The following is a 21,754-nucleotide window of genomic DNA, read 5'->3' on the forward strand; positions in this document are numbered from 1 at the left end:
ACAACACAGAACCTTTAAATGTTTGAGCCATGCAGTTTGCAGTTTGACATCATCGGCTTCATTATTTCTAGGCTCTCAGTCCTACTCAGCATTATTCTCTCAATCAATACGTTTTCAATACTCGTAAGCTAAAAAGGACACATCATCTTTGGGGACGGTGAAAAGCTGAGCGCTGAGAAACAATGGGTCCCATCTCTGCCCTGACTTGCAGAGCCAGACGTGTGTTGCAGTTTGTCTGGCAAGAGCGGCTTAAGAGTTAATTTTCTGGCAGTGATTTGTAGGAGAGCAGCATCAACAAGCTGCTGCAGTCTGGAGCATGAAAACCATTACTTCAATCCCTCACTCCCTGACATTAATAGGATGAATAAATGTTTTTGTTCTCTGCTTAATTTGGATGAATTCATCCAAATGGCAATGAAAACAAGTAAATATCCATCTCAGCTCCCCTCCTGATAATAGAAGACAAAGAGAACTCACTCTGCCTTTGCTTTTTCTTCCACCTACTGTTTGAGAATTCCTCTGCTCGGCGCCAAGCTCATATATCAGATGATAACCGAAATGACTGAGACTGGGAACACTTACAGAGGGAGGCTCTTTATTTTAAGTCGATTCACTCTCGCTACACAGGAGGTTGTCATGTCGAATTTTATTCCATAGTAACTCACGGAGTGATTTTTGTGATCCCAGACATCCGATGTGACAAATGAGACGCACCCACACAGATTATATCCTGCACATGAATTTGTAAAAAAAAAATAAAAATAAAGAAAAGTAATTCCATCAATCACGCTCATCATTTTACACAGTAACAGCGGTGCGAGGATACGATAAAATCATGGAAGCAGGAGCAGGGTATTTTGCATTAAAGATGGATAGACCACAACTGCATAAACTCCATTGACACTCACTTTGTGTGTGTTGGACAGTTTGTAAAGTCATCCCAGGAGCATTCAAGAGGGGTTCATTTGGGATGCATTCTAGTCAGATGTTGCACAAATGTTAGTGCATCCATTTATCCAAGATGCATTTTTAAACTTGCAACTCATGGGGTCTATAAAAATACACTGAAATTAGCTGTTGTCAGAGGTGGAAAGTAACTAAGTACATTTACTGAAGTACTGTGCTTGAGTACAGTTTTTCTAATCAGTTGAGTAAATTGTACTTTACATTTATAAGTTTTGATCTTAAGCCAATTGAGGCTGATATTTGACTGCCTTTATTTGGCACCTGCAAATTAGTATTTTTCAAGCCTACAATGAGCACATCAAATACAATACATTGTTATATAGAAAATTAAACCACACCGGAATAACAACAGTAAAATGAGCACTATTAGCACAGATACAACATCAAATCCAGCCTATGTGTTACTGCAGCAATAATGATTATTAATTATGGTATAATTTATAATAATGTAATGCTGACAGGGTTCATTTTGGCTGTGTGTTTCCCTTTTATACTTATATTCTGTATGAGATTCAGAATGACTAGATGTTGCATTAGTGCACCAGCATCCCCCCTTTAGCAGCAGCAGTTATCCAACAGCTTCAGGTGCACAACCACCACCCTCTGACCTGGATTCGTCTATAACCCCGGACAACCAAAGTGGATTGCAATGACATCTGTGATCTGGCTAATGGAGACGTGTAAATACAAGTGTACTAAATTGTAACTGGACTTTATCATCGGAGACACTTGAAATGGGAATTGAAAACGGTTTTAGACCTCAGACAGGGACTATCTAGATGACATCCTCGATAACCTGTATTATTACTGAACCAACATCCAGCAGAGTACAGTGTCTGGGTCAGGAGGCTATGAGCACTGTTCATCCCTCAGTGGGGCTGTAGCAGTGCTTCTATAGAGAAAAGCAACCAAACATACTTGTGTGATAGATAGATAGATAGATAGATAGATAGATAGATAGATAGATAGATAGATAGATACAGCCACAAATATCCTCCGCTCCCTAAATCCCTGGCTGAATTACCAACAGTCACCATCTTTACTTTAGAACAGAAACATAACAGAGAAAGCCAGAGTCACTTTCAACACACTGAATAACTTTGACAATTGAACAAATCAATGCTAAATAACCTGCGCTGCCACTTCAGCAATGCTTTCACGTACACTCATACGGTAGGTTGAGGTTATTTTGATTGGATCTAAAATCATTCTTTTGAAGGCCTGAATAACTCGGGTAGACTGCAGTGACAGTCCATAGCGGCGACGGTCCCACCGTAAAATGGCTGCGATCAGAGAGATATAGGAGATAGACATCAAAGGTCACAAATAAACCCTGTCAGAGGTGAAAACTCTCCACAAGTACAGACTGCACTTGACCATTCTCCTTTTTAGAGCAGTTGGCTGAGAGGAAGAGTCTCACCTTGGGTTTTGGCAAGAGAGGCAGCCTTTGTTAATTTTTAATGCATTTGGAAACTAGTAATTAAGCCCCCCCCCCCCAATGGACTGGGAAATTGACATGCTCTGGAGAGCCAGTGAGTAATTATATTTGTAAAGAGCAGTGATACAAGATACTCCCCTCTGACTGGGACTCATTACACATCATTAGAGAGGCGCGGCAACTAGGCACATGTACGCGCACCACGTGCACAGACCACACACACACACACACACACACACACACATACAGTCCCAGATGCACATGGGCAGACAAGTCACACACTTTGAGACACAAGCACAATGTTTCCCCCTCACACACACACACACACACACACACATACACACATACAGATCAATAAGCAGAAATCCAAATACTGTTTCTCTTTGGTAAACAAACTCTGCTCTTCAGGTCCCTGACCCGACCAGAGTGTGGCGAGTCCTAACAGGGTACAACTATTCACAACATCTCATCTGCTGATAATCAAAGTGCGGTGGGTAAATGAGTAATTCAGTATTAAATCTGGTACGATTTCTCATTCATCTGAATGGTGAAAGGTTGAGATATGAAAGTTTCCAAATGGGGCCTCAAGAGAATTGTGGTCCACCCTTTGAAGCAATAATTACCATTACAGTACCGTTGGGCTAAGAGCTGCAGGGGGATGATAGAACTGCACTAGAAACTTGGTGGACTCTTCTTTAATTGGAACAGGAGTGGCAGAAACTCAACATATTGGAGTCTGCGAGTAGAATTTCTCCAACTCTCCTCCATGTTACCTCTTTTCATTCTACAGTATTTCTCCCATCCCCTACCCTCTTTTGTCTCTCTTTTTTGTTTGTGTTTCACTGTAGAATCCGAAGCGGCTATGAACATTAAAAAAAAACTACACTGAAATATAGACTAAATCCACTGTGGCTTATCTTTTGGAAAACACCAAACAAATGCTAAATCTATATTTCATAACACAGTGAGCCCCATCTCTCAGTAATTTCCCTCCTTCCTGTAAAGCTGAAAATGGTGTAACTTCAAAAATGGACTAGCCAAAATGAAATTAATGCAGTAGATAAATAAAAACATGCATCATTGACATTTACCATGGTTCGGCACTGCCCAATTTGTTGAAATTTGCTGGTGAAAATGCTTTTCAATCCCCATATTAAAAATGCTTTCAGTGCCTAATAGTTTAGGCCTGTTATTTCTGTGAAAGGAGGTAAATATTCAGATTGTTGTTGTGTGTATTTCAAAGGTGTTTACTGCATTATTAATGCCATATTCAGATCGCGCAGGGACGGTGGGAGAGATATATTAGTGTCAGAAAGCATAGTTTGAGTTGCCTTTTCTGCTTTCACTTTAAACTCATTATCTTGTCTAATTCTCTCTGCCTCCATTATTCCCTCATCCCTTTAAGCAGCCTAATTAAAAGAGCTTTAATTTTTTCATTAATATGTATTTATTTATTTATTTATTTTGCATTTCTGCATGAAACCGCTTCACCCTGCGTCAAGTCTAAATTAGTAATTTTTTTCATTATTCAAATAAAGGGAGTCCTGCTGCACAGTACTTGAGTTGAAGCCACAGAAGAAGAGAAGTATAAACTGGAGTAGTTTCTCTCATCCAGCAGTCAAATGACCCGATGTTACACTGCATGTGTATAACTTTCAATTCTGTGTGCGGCTGCTAATGTGTAGTGTCCAGTATAAAGAGTTAATCTACTCCACTTAATGCTGTCTAGACTAGATTAACGCTGAAACTGGTAGTGACAGCAATTTTCAATAAAATACTGCAAACAAAAATAAAATGAAGACATGTAATTACGATTTCTCATGTTCCGATTATTGCAATTCATACAGAAAATCTTCAGACAGCTTAGAGTTAATTGGCCCATCATGGTGTGATTTCTCTCTGGCCTTGGTTTTATTTGGTTTATATGAGTGTGTCTGTAATAACAGTTTAAAGCCGTACCATGGGGAGATTATCAGACCATGCTACTGCGATGGACATTATCGCTCAACTACATGCATCACTTCCTCTCTGCTCATTTCTCAGGAAGGCTGTTGGGGAGCTCACCAAGAGAGCTGCTGTCTGAACTGCAAGTGTGTGTACGTCCGTGCGTAGTTCTGAGAGAATGTGTGTGTGCATTTTTGCTTATGTCTCAGTGTCACTGTGCTCACTGCGCCGTCGATTGTGTGAAAATCAGCATGTGTGTGAGCATGCACATGCTCAGAGAACTCATACGTGGGGTTTGAGGGTGTGTGTGCATGCATGTAGAATGACATTTAGCGAAATGTGGCAGCGAGAGAAGAAACATCTGACTCATAATTGAAGTGCCATGAAAGAAATATGATCATGAATCTGTATTAGGCTTACGTGCTCAGCTTTAGACCAGCGGCAGGAGCACGAGGCAGCACGCTCGGCCTGTACTCCCGACTACCTTACCACCCTGAAGGCTGATTACAACGCTCAAAAAGATACTCCACAAAAATGACAGAGGGAAACACAACGCGTTAAAGGCAAGCTATCCCGATGACAAAATCGATAGGCCGTGGCGCTCTCATCTCCATCAAAAAGAGACTCTCAGGATGAATGTAGTTGTGCCTGTGTGATTCTACCACACCAGTCATCTCAGTGTCCTGCAGGATAAAGCAGCACCACCTTTCAGTCACCCTCCTGCTCTTGACATGTGGAGCTCTCTGTGCAGCAAGGTGAGGCAGACTGCTCCTCTGACGATAAGGCTGGTAATATCCTACACTTTTCTTGTTGTCGACAAATCCAATGAGAAGACCGAAGCCAGCAATAAATTGATCTTACTAACAAGTGTCTGCAGCCAAAGCCTGACATAGGTCAGCGCTCTCCAACCTTTTTACATATTGTACTCAACCACTTTTTCACATGAATACTTTTAAGAGGCCTGAAAAAAGTAAAACTATTTAATGTTTAACAAGTAAGATTAAAGACTTGTGACGATCTTTACTTATCTTGTTAAACTTCCTGTGACCATTTAGTATTATTGATGGACCCCTTAGGGGGTCTTGACCCTGTGGTTGGGAGCTGCTGATGTAGCTTATTCCGCTGAACAATTATTAAAAACACAGCAGCCCCACTGTTGTACCGTGAAATGTTCCTCCACCATCCTGCTACTGTAAATATACTATGGTACTATGTCACTTTATAAAGAAAAAGTAGCACATTCATTCTCTTAAAACTACAATTCTGCTTATAATAAAACACACTTATTGGGTTTGTTAAGATCAATAGCTTCCAATAGCTAGTGCTGGCTATCTTTAGATAGATATTGCTTTGTAGACAGTACAGTCAGTTTGCTAACTTTATGACACATCTCTACTCTGCTCAACTCTGCCACAATTTCACAGCACGGCCGCTGTGCAGCAAATATTCCCTTTAATCTGTGGCTGAAAACCCTCCCAGCAAATTCATTATTCACCTCTCTTTGGGTATTGCTTGCTAAAAACTATACTGTCCAGCTGTTGAATTTACTTGAACTTGGGACTATACTAAAAATGGAGCTATTGTTTTGTGACCTGTTTTTAAAGATTTACATCTTTAATTGGAACCAGCGGGCTTGGGGCTGTGGGGCTATGAAATGCAGGTGTTGGTGTTTTCAAGGGATTTATTGACCAAAGGAAACATATAGAATAACACAATCTGTTAGAAGCGGCCAACAATAGTCCAAATCTGATTATATTCTCAACAAATGCAATGGAAATTCTATTTTATAATCAAAGTGTTTGTAGCCAGTACACAACCACTCTAAATGTAAAAAATGTGTGAGGCGGGCAATCAGCTGTGTCACAGAGATGGATGGAAAAGGTACAAAGCTTGGGTAGTGTGCTAACAAACTCCATTTTGTGTTGCTGCAGCTGTTTCCATGGAGCTCTCTCTCCCTCTCTTTTGCTCTTTCTCTATTTCTCTGCCTCTCCACTCCCTCTTTCTCTCTCTCTTTCTCTCACACACGCACACACACAAGTGTCTGAAAGAGGATTCAGCTGTGTGAGTCAATCTGCAACCAACCACAATTCAGAGAGAGAGCCCCTCGTTCTCTCTAACAGACTCTTCTTCTCTCCTCTATCTCTCCAGCATCATGCCCATCTCATCATTTTTTTTCTCAGCCTCATTACAATAATTTCTTAATTTATTCTAAACCCCAGTCACAACAACAAACCCACAGTCAGCACACTCAATTACTGTGATTTTGATACACGAGCACCACATCAACAAGAAGCACGGAAACCAGTTCATGTTTTTACAGTGCTGTGTTTTTCCTTCGGCCTTATTTGGAGTGTATGTGGCAATCAGCAGTGCTCATTACACCTAGCTGCCCTACAAAGATGGCCCAGAAAAATGTCCTTGAAGGAGGAGGTGAAGTTGAAAAAAAAAGTAAGGAAAAGATGCTTACCGAGGACTCCGACTCGGTAGTTGAGAGTGATAACGATGACATTTCCGTAGCTGGCGAGGACGCTCGCATCGATCATGTTGCCCGTACCCTCCATGTAGGATCCTCCGTGGATGTAGACCATCACAGGCTTGGCCCCAGTGTCTCGTATGTCTGCAAGAGCGGCCATCATTAACACATTCACATTGTCGTCCACCCACTCCGATCAAGGGTCAGCTCAGATTCAGATACAGCAGATACAGCACATGGTGGCCACAAACAGACAAGCTGACGGTCACCTCTCAGATACCAGCGGTAAGGATACAGTCTGCTGGCCTACTAATGGAAATGGAGGCAATATTCTTCCATGTCTGGTCTATGAGAAACAAATTAATGTCCACTAATTACGTCCAGTTCAACTCTATTATAGTAATTGGCTATCTCGGATGAAAAGCTGGCCTGTCATTTACCATATAGAATATCTCTCATATAAACCAAACTATTAGTGTTGTATTTGGTTTTGTGTTGCCTTCCAGGAGGCCGACCCACTTCCCAATATAGACACGCAGGAAGCCATTAGGGAGAATAAAGAGAGAGGTACTCTGACACATCTCCTAACCAGGGAGAAGGCTAATCTGGCTTGACAGTGATAGGGAAAACGCACCGGCTAATTACACAATGCTACTATGCACCTCTTTTTTTACACAGGCCTATCTCTGTGCAACAATTTATTTGCACGGCCTTGATTGGCAACGCAGGCAGTTAAATTTGTGCTTCAGTTTTGGTAAAATGTTGTTTATTCTATTCCCGAATCAGGGTTTGATACCCAGCTGGAGCGACACTCCAGCCAGATAAAGCACATCCAGAGGTAGAGGGAAGAAAAAAGCCTCTGTCTGAGGAATAGACTGAATTACTGGCTGGCTAGCTAGTGCTGGGAGACAAGACAAGAAACTCTCTCTCATTTTCACTCCTGCTCCCCCCGCGTTCTGTGTAGCTTCTCGCCTTCCCCTCCCTCACTTTGTATCGCTTTCACTCACAGACTCTCCCCTGTCTCTCCCTGTTTCTCTCCTGCCTTCCCTCCATCTCTGTCCAACTCCCTGCCTCTCTTTTTTTCCCCCCCCTAAGCCCTGAGAGTGGTGAGAATGAGAGAGGGTGGGAGGGCAAAGAGTGAGGAAGACGGAGAGAGAGAGAAAGGGAGAGACACAAAGAAAGACCGGAAGGAAGGAAGATAGAAAGACAGAAAGAAAGAAAATAAAAAGGAAAGGCAGGAATAAAGACATAAAAAGAACAAAAAGAAAAGCAATAGGCTCAGATTTAAAAGGGTGGTATTGTATTGTGGTTGCTATGGTGACTGAGAGCCAAAATTCAAAATCCTCAAGAACAGCTAATCGCAGACCACATCCTGCACAGCCCAATCTGCATCCATCTGCAGGCACTGCTCGTTATTATGCACCCCATCACATTAGCATGCTCAACACCAAGGACAACTACTTAAATGCATTTTGTAGAGACACGGTTTTTCTGTAACCCCTATAGCAGAGCTCAGCCTTGATTCGCTGTTTTTTTTCCTTTTTTTCATTATTCCCTTGGTTATTCATGGCCCCGTTATGTTTAAAAGCAAAGCAATAACTTGTATATGATGTGGCCTTATTTATGGCTTTCTTTATCTTGCTGGTATCTGAGAAGGCTACACAGTGAAATGTGATTTATAGCTGACACTTCTCTTTGCACACACTTATCTTAGACAAGAGGAGGAGGGGATGCATGGGGTGAGAAAGCATGAAAGGTACAGTCAGAGAGGGGAAGGGGGGGAAGGGGGGGAGGGAGAGAAACAGCAAAACCTACACAAGCTACTTAAACAAATGGGCCACAAAGAGAATGGCAAAGAGGAAGAAGGAACAGGGGGCAGAAATAAGAAAAAGAGATTAGTCATGTCAATGTTATCAGTCACCTCTTTTGTTGATTCACATCAGGTCTCCATGACAACAGTTAAATCCCTTTGGGAGAGCGATACAAGACATTGAAGCTCCACTTGTTCTAATCTATTTATTGACTTGATCTGATGTGGGACGTGTCACACAGATGTGATATACAGCTCTTACTGCCACTGATTTGTGTCAGAGTAAAATATACACGAAACACATCCCAATTGGACTTTGGTTTGCAGGGAGAAATAATACTCTCTTCTATATACATCCACATCTGGGCTGCAGCACAGCATGACGTGGAGGTAATGAGGTGAGTAGCTCTTCTAATCCAATCAGATCAGAGCTTTATCGGCTGCTGTGGACGGCCTAATCTGGTGAAACAGGTGACTAAGTGGCTACCTTGAAAAGCTGCTTCCTGATTCACTACTTCTCCGAGGCGAACACATCATTGCATCAACACACATATTCATAGATTCAAAATGCAGCACAGAGCTCTGTGCTAGAAAAAAGACAGAGATAGGTTCATTAATGCACAGGCTGGTATATTTGCAATTAAACTCCATGCACAACGAGTTGAAAAGAAAAAGACAAATAAACTCATGTTTTGGAGATGAACAAAAAGATCTGTGCATGATAGAAATGTAGATGGAGGCTGATGTACAATGAAGAGTGAACTGAACAGAAAAATAATTCTGAACATCACATCATTTTCTCACATATTTCTCTCAGTCAGTCAAGTGGGACCATGCAGCATCTACTATACAGTAACATACACTCCAAGAACATATTATACGAATAACAAATCATTGTATCACAGAAGAGAAAATTAATTCAAAAATTGCCAACAAATGAATGAATAAATCAAAGGTGTGCACTTCACTGCACAGTCCAGCTGAATATAAAGAGGTTGGGGACAGTCACGCCTACAAATACAAGACAGGGCATGAATTTTAGCAGGACCTGAGGTGCACAACCTTTTGAGGGTGCATCACAGTGGCTCTGGACTGATTGGAGTGTCAGTGGGAGGCAAAACTCAGGCCTGAGCTGAGCCTCTAGTTGCCGCTGCAAGTGAAACCCACCAGGAGGGCTGGGCGGGCTGGTCCCTCCCTCCCTCCCCTCCCCGTCTTAGTTTCTCTCTCCCACTGTACCTTGACCTTTTTGTCCTTTGCCTCTCACTCCACTGAAAACAGTCATATATATATCTGACATTAAACGCCGCAGAAGCATCCATGACACTGTGGAGTGGGACAGGACAAAGGCGAGTGGAGATAAGTGTCGGTGGCATTCACTGTGTCAACACTTGGTGAAACATGGTGGCTGTCAGCGGCTATCAGTGAGGTCTGAGGTGGGGGGGTGGAGGGGAGGTGACAATGTCCTGATGTGGCAGGACATGACATGCACCCTACTGTAGTGCTCTTGTCAGGCCAAGCTTCACGCTTCACTCATGACAAGTCCATTACTGGCCATGTTCGCATTTAAGAACTACGTTTACTGTAACTGGAGAGCTCCTTGAAAAACAGGCGGCGCAATTACACCGACTTATACGGCAGCTTGTGCCGTTGCAAAAGTCACTGACAGTTCTGAATGTGACTGAATGTCCGTTTAATATTGCCTTTATACTGAATGGAATTAAGTAGCAATGTGTGCGATTGGCCATGGGAGGGGAAAAATGCTGAAGTTAGGGAACACAGGATAACAAATTTTCTATTTTGGACTCATAGAAGCCTGTAGAGGGCTGATCACAAAAAACCTGCACATCATCAGGAGCCATTGGATGAGCAGAAAAGGAGCACCACATGCCTGGGGTATGTCAGACTCAACTGTGTTCTCCACAACACTTGACATTTCCTAGAAAAACTGAGGTACGCCTGAGAGTGTATATAAAGAAAATTTCAGCACAGCATTGAGTATATGAAAAGGAGATATTTGTGAGAGTGTGTGCCTCTGCTATGAATCTTGACATCACTACAGTGAATGTAATGGGAGGAATGACCTTTGTGTGAAGGTGACTTTTGCTCACTGGCTGGTGTGTTTGTGTGTTAAATATGATGTTGGCAACAGGGCAGACAGAGAGCAGAGTGTGTAAGCATAGAGAGAAAAGAGAAATGGGAATAGACGTAGGATGAGTAAAAATAAAAGGGAAGACACAGTGAGAAGCCTACAAGGCTATTAGCCAGAGCCCCCTACAACTGGCCTGGATCTAGATGAGAGGAGGAAGCTGTAGAGGTGCTGTCGCCCCTAAGACTCACAGACAGCTGTTTGGTCCTTGAATGATTGAAGGCTAACCCTTTAGTCTTTAAGGGAAGCCTGCTGTCCTTGGTGGGAGCCACCAAAGCTGATTTATACTGTACAAACCACTGTAGGGTTGTGGACAGCACACAAATAAACACATTACAGAAGAGCACAGAGCTCAAACCCCCTCAGAAAAGCTGCATAGGGAAAGAGTCAAAGTGCCTCTGTGAACTAATTCAAAGCCTATCGTCACTCCTGTGCCATTCTCGAGATTTTTTAAAAGCAGTGCATTTCTACATGTTTTTTCCTTGCCAATTATTTTGTGCCACTCAAGAGGAAAGGACAAAGAAAAAAAAATAGATGGCAGTAACAGTCTGGCTCTGCCATCCTTTGAAAAGGCTCAAATGATGCCCTTGCGGATTAGCCATTAGCATCAATGCTTATCTTGGAAAGAAGCTGAGCAGCAGCATTCCAAATATCTCCGCATAAATGGGCTTCAAGGGGCATGATTCCTCATCCCTGCCACATCAGACAGAATAGGATAGTGGCAGAATGGGGAGAATGGTGTGTGAACTGCCCTCACTGTCGATTCACCAGTCTCCAGCCTGCCTGAGCTCAGCTGAGGGCTTTGCTGGATGGGGATCCAGTCAGGCCTGTGCAATGGAATTAATGGTAATACCCAGGCAGGTGGAGCTCAGCTCTGCTCCCTGGCACAGCGACGATGGAGAGCTTCTCTAGGGGTGGGGGTATGTGTGCGTGTTTGTATGTGTGTCTTCTTCGTCGTTTGCTTCTAGAGCTTGGAAGCGAGCGTTGTGTGTGTGTGTGTACAAGTGTGTGCATGTGTGCACGCTTCACTGATTTAATGGCTGTGGATGCGCATGTCTGAGTGTGTGCACACTCATGCTGGGTGGAAGCATTCCTCCTGATTAGAGCTAGAGTCTCAACGTGCCAAATGAGACGCACACACACACACGTGCACGCTCACACGCAGCCACACACACCTATTTTTCATCAGCGGAAGAGGGCCGTGGCAGCAGTGGCGCGAGACACTCTGGAGGTGGAGTGGGGACGGCTGCTTCTCTGCCTAACATTGGACACAGCACCACTGCCATGTTCCACCTGGGAGATTTAGCTCCTACACAGCCTCACTTCCTCTATTTACATGCCCACCTTTATCTAACAACAGCAGGTAGGTGATTGAAAGCTTGCACTCCCTTTTACAGTGCAATAACAGCCTCTGTAAAATTGAGTCTTGATTGTGGGCCGATGTAAATCACAGCAACTTGGCCCACAGGCTCGTGTTGCTGGAGGGAGTGTTGCGTAGAATTTGAATGCACTTTGGAGGTGCCAGGGGGTTGACTGTTGTGCAGATAGACACATAAAGGGACAGATAGAAAGACACAGGAGGAGACAAAAAGACAGAGAGGCTGAAGGGACGGACAGCCAGCAGATAGGAAGAGATATACCGTATAAAAATTATATTCCTCGCAACATATTTCATTTTGTTTACTTCCTCCCCTCAATTGAATGCTTTTATTTGCTGTCCACTGCCTTTTTTATCGTAAATGTATATATTACTATTCCATTATATATGTTACTTACATGTCTTTGACAATGTGAGAAATCTTTTATTGTTCCTATAAAACTTATTTGAATTAGAATTTAACAGCGTGTCTGGAGGGTTACAACAGGCGGGAGGGATGGCTCTAATATGGTGGAGGGAGGAGGGAATTAGCCCAGGATAGACAGACTGCCGACTGAGACAGCATGGTAATGTTGGGATGAACAGACTGAGAGATGGAGGGGGTTAGACAGAGAAACCAGAAAAGACAGCAGCTCTCTGGACTGAATGACAATATGTGGATAAGAGGTGCATCAGCCACAGAGTGAGAGACTTGGAGTCCTGCTTGTGTTCTGGTTCTACTTGCCGTTGAATACAAATGCTTGATTTTCATTAGTAATGCATGCAGTAGGCCTACATTTACTGTATACAAGGATATTGTTATTACCTGCAGTTACTGTACATCCACTTGTGAGAGCAGTAGTATGCAAGACAGCTAACAAGGACTTTGTGGTTTGTGCAGTGGACTCAACCATCCTTTAGTGAAGCCTTTTTATTGCAGAGGTAACAGTTCTCTTTGGGGGGAATTACAGAGGAACAGAGGGGTGTCTGTGAATACTGGTTTCATATGTCGGGCCATGACACTTCAAAACAGACATTCACCAGAACAATGAAAATCTTCTGGATCATGTTTAGGGATTGATGGCCAACTCTGTCACACATGCATTAGTTACGGTGCTGTGGCAGAGATTCTGCTGGGACCATATTGTGCTTCTACGGTGATGCTCTGTAAATAGCATTAGTTGCGCTCTGTAAAGAATAGACTTGTCACATTTTCAGCGAGGCTAGTCTTGCACAACAGCTTGGAGACCAAGCCACTGTGTACGCGTGCAAAGACTTGCCAGACAAAGGGATCGGCACTTGTCAGCAATTTTGAACGGACTTAGGGTTACATAAACTGATGCATGTGGGCTTGCTTGAGGGAAGACAAACACTCACGTGTGCGTATGTATACACACAGTGAAGCCGTAAACTGAAGGCAATTTGGCTTCAGTTGCAACAGCTTGCCCTGGGCTTGAATGAGAAACACCTGTGTGTCAAAGTGGTGCCATGGCAACGCTTCCTGCTCTGTGATCAAGGCCAGCGTGAGGCTTCTTTTTGAAAGAAGAGCCCACTGGCAACGAGGAAGGAGCTTCACTACAAACCCTTAAACATCTGGAAAGAACCCTCGCCAGCAAGCCTCAGCTGGGTTTAGAAACCCAACACAGGACCCACAGCCAGGCCAACATTAATTGTGCCAGCACTCATGCCCAATAAGTGAAAGGATATGGCAACTTGGTGTGATGTCTTAGTTTTCCTGACAAAAACAGAAGGTCCAGATGCCTTGAACATGTGCTAGGGTCTCACTCAGCTTCACCGCAGACAACCCTTGCTCACCAAATATGCCCGCAAAGTGCAAAAATCCAATATGTCCATAACAAACAATGGGGTATAGATCAAGGGCTCAACCTTGATACCCAACATCATGTTCATATCACCTGCCCTACTGTGGCGAAGGAAGACAAGGGCGGGGCGACATCAAGGGTTTGATTAAGATTCGGAGACTTAAGCCGTTTCTGTTGCAGCACAAGAGTCGTCTCTCATTCTAATCTCGGCAGAGATCCACACTGAGCCAGGAATATCCCAAGATAAATAAGGAAAGTGAACAATGCGATTGCTGAGCAGCAACTTCCCATTTTCTACACCTCTCGCCTCTAATCCTCTCCAGCAGCACTCCTGAACTGCCGCTCCTCATCTAAATCTGCTGCCAGACCTGGTGAACATTCTGATATTACACTGCTGCTTCACTTTCCCTGGCCACACCTTATGAAGGGGCTCTCACCACTGCCTCTGCCCTTGTAATAACAGTTGCTCCAGTCACCATGTGAGACATTAAAACGACCCAACCCAGGGTTGGTTATCTAGACAGCTACTAGATCCCATCTGACTCTGAAGCCAAACACTCAACACTCACCGTCTGAATTTAGACGCTTAGGAACAAGAGACCTCACTTTCACTCACACACTAACATTTGATCAAAGACAACATTGTTCTACAGACTGTAATGTGACAGCGGTGCTTGATGATTGCATTTGCAATTAGAAACAAAAATAAATCAAACAAAAACCATAAATGATCAGAGAACAGTGACATTTTGAGAAAATAAAATCATGCACCATCTTTGTTCACCATGGAAAATACCTTCATCTTCATCACCGTCGTTATCCGATAAATCCTCACCCTGTTTTTTTGCATGGGCCCCTGTTATTGAAGCAGGGAGAGACATAGAGAGGCACAAGGAAATTCAAAATAGCATGTTTGGCAGCACACAAATGGGAAAAGAGGCAATTCAATAAAAAGCAGTATTTGAGGCCATATGTGAATAAAAACAATGCTGATTTAAATATACAGTTCACAATAGAAAATATGTCAAGGGCATTTCTTGTACTCACAGCACATACAATAAGAGAAAAATAGACATTTTGTAATGTAATACAAATTCATGAAATATGACATATGAATCAAAACACACCTTACAGAAGGTAATTTAAGCAAAACTTATAGAAAATCTGGAGCAGAGTCATACACAACTGGCAGTTCTGGGAAAAAAAAAACTTTATTAGATTTATTGTGGAAAAACCATCTGAATTCAATACTTTAACTCGGGGTAACAAAGCCATTAGCTTAAAGGACTGCTGCAAAAATGAATAGCCACACCAATAATTCTGATTGGGTTTAATTGCATTTTGGAAATGACTTTTTCTGCAGGGTTTTCGTGTGTTTAAACTAGACTTTGGTGACTCTCTCTGGAATATACGCCAACGTCAGTTTCTAACTGGGGCATCCAGTTTAAGAGACCATAAAAAGGCAAATAAAATTATATTATCAGAAATATGTGGTTACTGGCACAGTAAAGATAAAAAACATATCAAGATGAAGACCACTATTGAACGAATAGGCTTTACACTACAAGCAAAAACACGTGCAAGGTTGCAACTTCCCTAGAGGTGTGAGATTTGAATAAATCACAAGATTGCGTGTATCATGTATTCTCAGTGATGTGTGCAGTTACTCCAGCTTGTCCTAAACAGTAGGTAATATGCTGTCCTTGTACAACATGTATGAATATCTGGGCCCCTAAGGTGCCTGCGTACCATACACAGATGTAGTGTGCAAGCCCTCTCCTGACCTACTGCACACACGGCGGTACTCTAACCTAGACTTTGACATCGATATACAGTATGGTCAGTTTTTGTTGCCCACTAGTAGCGCTGTCTGAGGATATCACTGCTATGTAGTCAGTTGGTCACTCCATCGACTCAATAGTCCTCCATCCTCAGACAAGATTTTAAAGGAATATGGCATTTTTTGAGAATTTTACAATTTTGGTGACACCCTGACCTTTCATGTAGCACCACTGTCAGTTCAGATATTCCTCCTGAGCAATACTTGATACAGAAAATCCTACTGTTTTTGGTGACCTTGGACTTTTCCTCTAAACATGCAGGGCAGTCGGCCCCCAGGACCAGGGTCACTACGCCAGTATGAATAAGATCTGATATCAAAATCTAAAGGGTTGATTGTCATGGAATTTACTGACTCATTAATGATTTCCAGAAGATGTCTAGCTTTTACGAGTGTTTAGCTAGTGTTTGTCTGGAACAAACATCCCCTCCGCTAACTTCATAAATCAATCATTTTGATGAAATAAAACATAAATCATTTAGGGGAAAAAGTGCACTTACAATTTCACGCAGCAAAAGCCATATATTTAAGGAGCATGGCTGTTGTTTTGGTCATCATGTTTTTACTGAATGGATCATAAGACAGGATACTTCAGGATCTGGGTGATTTGACTCCATGGCTAAACAATTTTTCAGGGTCTCTGTCTATTTCTGTCATTACAAGATCTTTCCTCTCTTGCCACCCTTAGGAAATTATTAACTTTTTCTTCAAGACAGCTACATTTGCTGTTGATATTCATGGTGTGTGGAAGATGATTAAAAACACAACAACAAACAGGGTTGTTCAGTGAGATACTATTTCAGAATTGCAAGTCACATGATGAGCTTATTTAATATTAGCTGAAATGTTGAGAGATTCTTTAAAACATTATTTCTGTCATTCATATGGGTAACCCTGTCAGGTGGTTGGAGCCAGAGAAAGATACTTTGACAAGCAAACAGTATGGACAAATATGTCAGAGGCAATATAAACCTCTTTGGCCATAGTTAAAAAGCTTAGATTTGAATGACTGCTGTGCTGCGTCGGAATACTTCATCCATTGTTAATTGATAGAGGCAATCTACTGCATAATATAATAGGCTGAGTGTCATGACATTTACTGAGTACATTCAGGCTCTCAAAGTGGAGAAACCTTTTGAATTTGTCAATTCTACAGTATATACAACGACCTTGTTCAGTCTGCATTATCTGGTGTAATGAATAATGCAAGCTGCTAAATGACCTGCTATCAGTAAGCATGCAAAAATAGTCATGACTAAAAAAACTTTAAGCTTACTCTGCGTCACCCTGTTTGGCAATAATAGGTTACTGGACTGATGTTGAACTATAGCAAGTAGGGTAAGCTTTTAAGCTTTTAATTTGCCATTAAAAGATTAGTCATTGGAAATGGTAAGAGTAAGGTGTGGTCTAATGTAATCGAATTTTAAAATCCATTAACAACATAAAATATAAACAACTTTGTTTGCACTGGGTCCCTTGACTTAATGGCAAACAAATCAAACAACAAGGAAAATTCATCGTGTGGATGTTGGTCAAAAGCGGCTGCATTGATGGGGGTCTGTTGTTTCAGGTGTTGGTGAGACCATAAAAGCTGGTTTAAGCATTATAGTCATAAGTTTGGATGGTTATCAAACACCAAAACACCAATTTATAATTTAAAATCCTGGAATGTCATTGTGATGGTAAATTTATCTTTGAATTGCCAGTGAAACAGCCAAATTATGGCATCCATGTTACAAAGTAATCTACCTGTATTGTGCACTTGTGCTTATTTGACAAACCAACGCAGCGCTTTGCTGGATAAAGTGTTGCGTTGAGCCTGATTCAACTTCTTTGGCTGGACACAGTTGTTCGGTGAGATATTTGTCACATGATGCACTTATATAATCTTTTCTTAAAAGTCACCAAGAGACTTTAGAATATTATTTCAGTCATTTATGTGGGTTGGGTTGGGAAGACTCAGAGAAAGACAATATGACACAAACAGTATGGACAAATATGTCAGAAACAATATAAACCTCATTGCCACTGGCGATACTACCCTCAGCGTATTGATAGATAGCAATTTATTGCCTCTATCAATTAAAAATGTGACACAGCGGAGCATTCATTCAAATAACAGCTGTTTAACTATGGCCATTGCCAAAGAGGTTTATATTGCCTCTGACATATTTGTCCATACTGTTTGCGTGTCATATGCCAACACAGCGATTTCATTGAAGTGAATTAGAGGGCTGTGTTGCTTTACAAAGTGTTAATGTCATTCTAAAAACAGCCATAGCCTTTCAGCTTGACAGGTCTAGCACTTTAAAGCCGAAACAACTTTCAGCAGCACCAGTTCTCAGTCAGGAGCATCTTCCTTTTGTAGAAAGTTCCAACCATTAAGTTAACAGATGTCTCTCTCATGTAGGCTTCAAGGGAACCTACAAAAATATTTTAGCACAATAAAAGTCAGCAACCAAGCAAAAGGGTTTCACCTGCTTCAACAGCCTTCTGTATGGCTTGTTAGGGATTACAGATATTCTAGTGTTCGCAGTGCCATTGACATGGTGAAACAGTGAGATTATTGAGTGATAGTGCTTCAGACAGGCATAGATTGGATGGCAGGTGTCGACAGGGAAGCTCTGTCACTTTGAATCGTGTTGTCTGTGAGCCTGTGTGTGTCAAACGCTGGATCTATAATAGGAACTGCAAACATGTGACATCTGCAGTGACTCAGCAAGCAAGCCTATATTTGACCTTGGATCTTTTAAACTGATGCCACAATGAAGGACTGCGAAATTAAAATAAAACCACAATGAACTGATGAGCTTCTTTACAAAGTTGGCCATCAGGAGCAGACATCTGCGCCGTCTCAAAACAGGCAGCATCTAGAATAACAGCTATTATTCATGTTCCTTGACAAGCAAAATAGAAACCTGTCGCATTTATCAAACTGGGTTCAGAGAAACGGCTTTTGATGGGCTTACTTGTTACGTAAAGGGTATTGAAATTTAACATTTTAGAAGGATGGAACTGCAAACAAAAGACACTCTGTAGCTGGCTGTAGAGTTTTGACATGAATAAACCCAAGCATACACACTTTTGTACTCAAACACACACACTCACACACACACATACAGATATAAAGAGTGCTCTCAGACTCTAGAGACTTCTTGACTGAATCCAGAATTCACTCAATACATCGTGGAAGGGCTAAATGTTAACTGCCTTTCCTTTGCTGGAAAAGGGATCGCTGACAATAGATGGGCCTTGGAGTTAAATATCGGAAAGGTCAGAATGTGGAAAGGGACTTAGTGAAATGTGAAATGTTGCAGCCATGACAATTTAGAGCAGTTATATTCAGTCTCTAATCCTCAGGTGGCCATTTCTCTCTTTCAGAGTGCCTGGACCTGTCTCTCCTTCTGTCTTTCTCTCTGTCTCTCTCTCTCTGTCTCTCTCTCTCTCTCTCTTTTTCTCTCTATCTCCATCTCTCTCAATCTGTCTCCCAGTGTAGAGGTTAAGGAACAGCTTGGGAGGGACACATAAGAGAGAATGATGGAGAATGCAGCTAAAAGGTTAAGGAGGCTGTAATCCTGTAGTAAAGGACAGCCAAAACTCACACTGCGCTTCAGCTGTTCCCAAAATAAAGGAAAAAAAAACACAAATAAAAGGCGGCCAAGTTGTCTTTCTGCCTGTCTACAGCTTGATAATGGAAAGAGACATGTTTAACAGAGATTGCAGGCTTCTGAGTTTGGTGGCAATTGAACACACTGGGTTCTCTTACCTCTATTCTTGATCCCTAATGAACCATTTCTTCCCAATTTTAGGCGAAAAAGACTACACTGCACAATATCGTACAAAATTAATCAAGACTCCTTAGGCTTTAGGCTTCTTAATCTTCTGTCAGACATAGTTATTTAAATATGTGCAGCATCACAGTCGAGGATGTGTCATTGCTTGTTTCAGAAAGCCAGAGCAATGCAGGCTTGTCTCCTTCAACATATACAGTAAGAGAACAAAATGCACAATGCACAGACTGACTTTGCAATTCTTGGGTTCTGGTTAAAGGTACCCTGTGGAGGGTTTTTTTTTTAGCCACCAGTAGCGCTATGGAGCAATGTTGTTTGTATGCGTGCAAGCACATAGGCGGCGTGATTCCCATTGTGCTGTTGGTTTTGCACTACACACTCTACTCATAACACACCAAGAAATGTGGCAAAGCACCAACAAAGGCAGTGGAGAAGAAGACTGCAAGCAAGCACATATGGATGTAAACAATCCACAATGCATTTCAAATATGAGAAAAACAGCTTTGCAAAAGTTTTATGGGGAAAGAAATCCACTCAAAACTTGTGTTGAACCTCAACGATAGCTGTTCTGGTGAGTAGTACTAAATGCAATCATAACTTTTGTTTTGTTTACAAGAACATTTCCCAGGGCACCTTTAACCTGTTCATCTGTGCAAAAGACACTGACATGTGCATCAGTTCAAAAGCATCATGTGTGACGTTGTTCAAAGCCATGGATTCTAAAGACACCAAATATGTCAGTCTGAATTTCAAGAGAATGTGTATAAATGACGTATGTTATGGCATAACCATGAAACACAGGTTTAAATTACATCAAAGGAGAAATGTCAAAAGAAATCAGGTTCAAGAGTTTATGTCTAAGCTAATCGGAAGCAACAAATAAATTGTTTTTTCCCCTTTAACAGAGCTCCACAGGCTGTGTCCTCTATCCCGTTTTAGTGTGGGACAAACAAGAACCAGAACAGTGATATTTAGTTTTGGATTGACTGTGGAAGCTGGACAACATAGCAGCAGGAGTCCTCTGAATAGGAACTTCCTGCCTAGGTCGCGTTTTGCATTTCAAGTCAGTGTGACTGGATCTGCTGCTGGCTGGTTACAGCCTTCACTCACTGGGGTCATCGACTGTCCCAGATAGATGGTCATAGAAGGTTAGAAGTAATTTTCAGTCTAACAAAAGTGGGCATCTGCTCTGTTTTCAGACAGCACAAGCCAATATTTGTTCTTGTCTTCTTGGAAAGTTTTTCACCGTCTGCTTGGCGTACAGATTTCCTCGGCAGCACTCAGGGAGCAACCCCTCCTTCCCTGAGGCAGGGTTGAGTCGGCCAACCAACGGGATTACCATGGTGTGTTACTGTCTGCCATGGCCCAGACGTAGTCTACCCAGGATTGAGGCTCTTTTGCAGTTTTCACAGCTCTCTAGCATCTGGAGGTCATCTGGTGAGAGGAAAAAATGTCCAGTGTTTCTGCTGGGGTAGTTAATCTACAGGTTTGGCAACCGATCGGGCTGTTCAGTACTGGCACAGGGCTGCGTAACACATGGCAGTCTGCTGCCTGTGAGGGCTGCATAAGAATGATAGTTGAGTGGTCCAAATCAAGCCAAAATGTACACCACATTTCGCTGCACTTATCTCAAATAGGCTCATGATTAGCAATGTGTTTAGGAGTCAGGAAGGTTGATCTCAGAGTGTCTCTCAGACACTCAGAGAGACCAGTATGAAGGACTTTAAGGACAGGTTTTACAAGCGCGTCACAAGCAGTGAAAGGGACATGCTGGAAAACCCTGTGGGAAAATAATGTGCATATTGTATAAACAGGCGGCACACGGCACAGTGAGCGCACCTTATCACCAGAACTCTGCCTCAATAAGGATCTCATCAAAAGGATGTGATTTTACAGATCACTTTAAAAGTTTGTCAATCAATTTAACAACATGAACCTCTTTTAAAGATAAAGACTGACCTCATCAGGGTTTGTCCTCGCAAAATTGACCCATCATGAGCCAATCTAGCACTCTGAGGCTGAATAGTGCTTAGCTGTGTCCCCGCACATCATTACCCCTCTCTTCACTCCATTCACTCTGACTCAGAGCAGAGAAAATGACTGAGTGATCTCACCAAGGCTCCAATGTCTGCAGCTCTGTCAGTGCTCTGTGCCTTGTGTGTGCGC

At 42.3% G+C, this 21,754-nt stretch overlaps 1 protein-coding gene across 1 annotated transcript in view; it reads right to left on the reverse strand.

Annotated features, from left to right (window-relative positions):
- The window catches only part of nlgn3a (neuroligin 3a), an 88,925-nt gene that overhangs the window by 62,980 nt on the left and 4,191 nt on the right, over nt 1-21,754 (reverse strand). The window contains exons 3-4 of the mRNA XM_070836535.1: nt 14,754-14,813; nt 6,816-6,965 (exon numbers count right to left, since the gene is read on the reverse strand). Coding sequence (XP_070692636.1) covers nt 6,816-6,965; nt 14,754-14,813 — 210 coding nt within the window. The remainder of the gene's footprint in view (nt 1-6,815; nt 6,966-14,753; nt 14,814-21,754) is intronic.

Source organism: Pempheris klunzingeri, chromosome 9 (genome assembly GCF_042242105.1).
Source record: "Pempheris klunzingeri isolate RE-2024b chromosome 9, fPemKlu1.hap1, whole genome shotgun sequence".
Classification (NCBI taxonomy): domain Eukaryota; kingdom Metazoa; phylum Chordata; class Actinopteri; order Acropomatiformes; family Pempheridae; genus Pempheris; species Pempheris klunzingeri.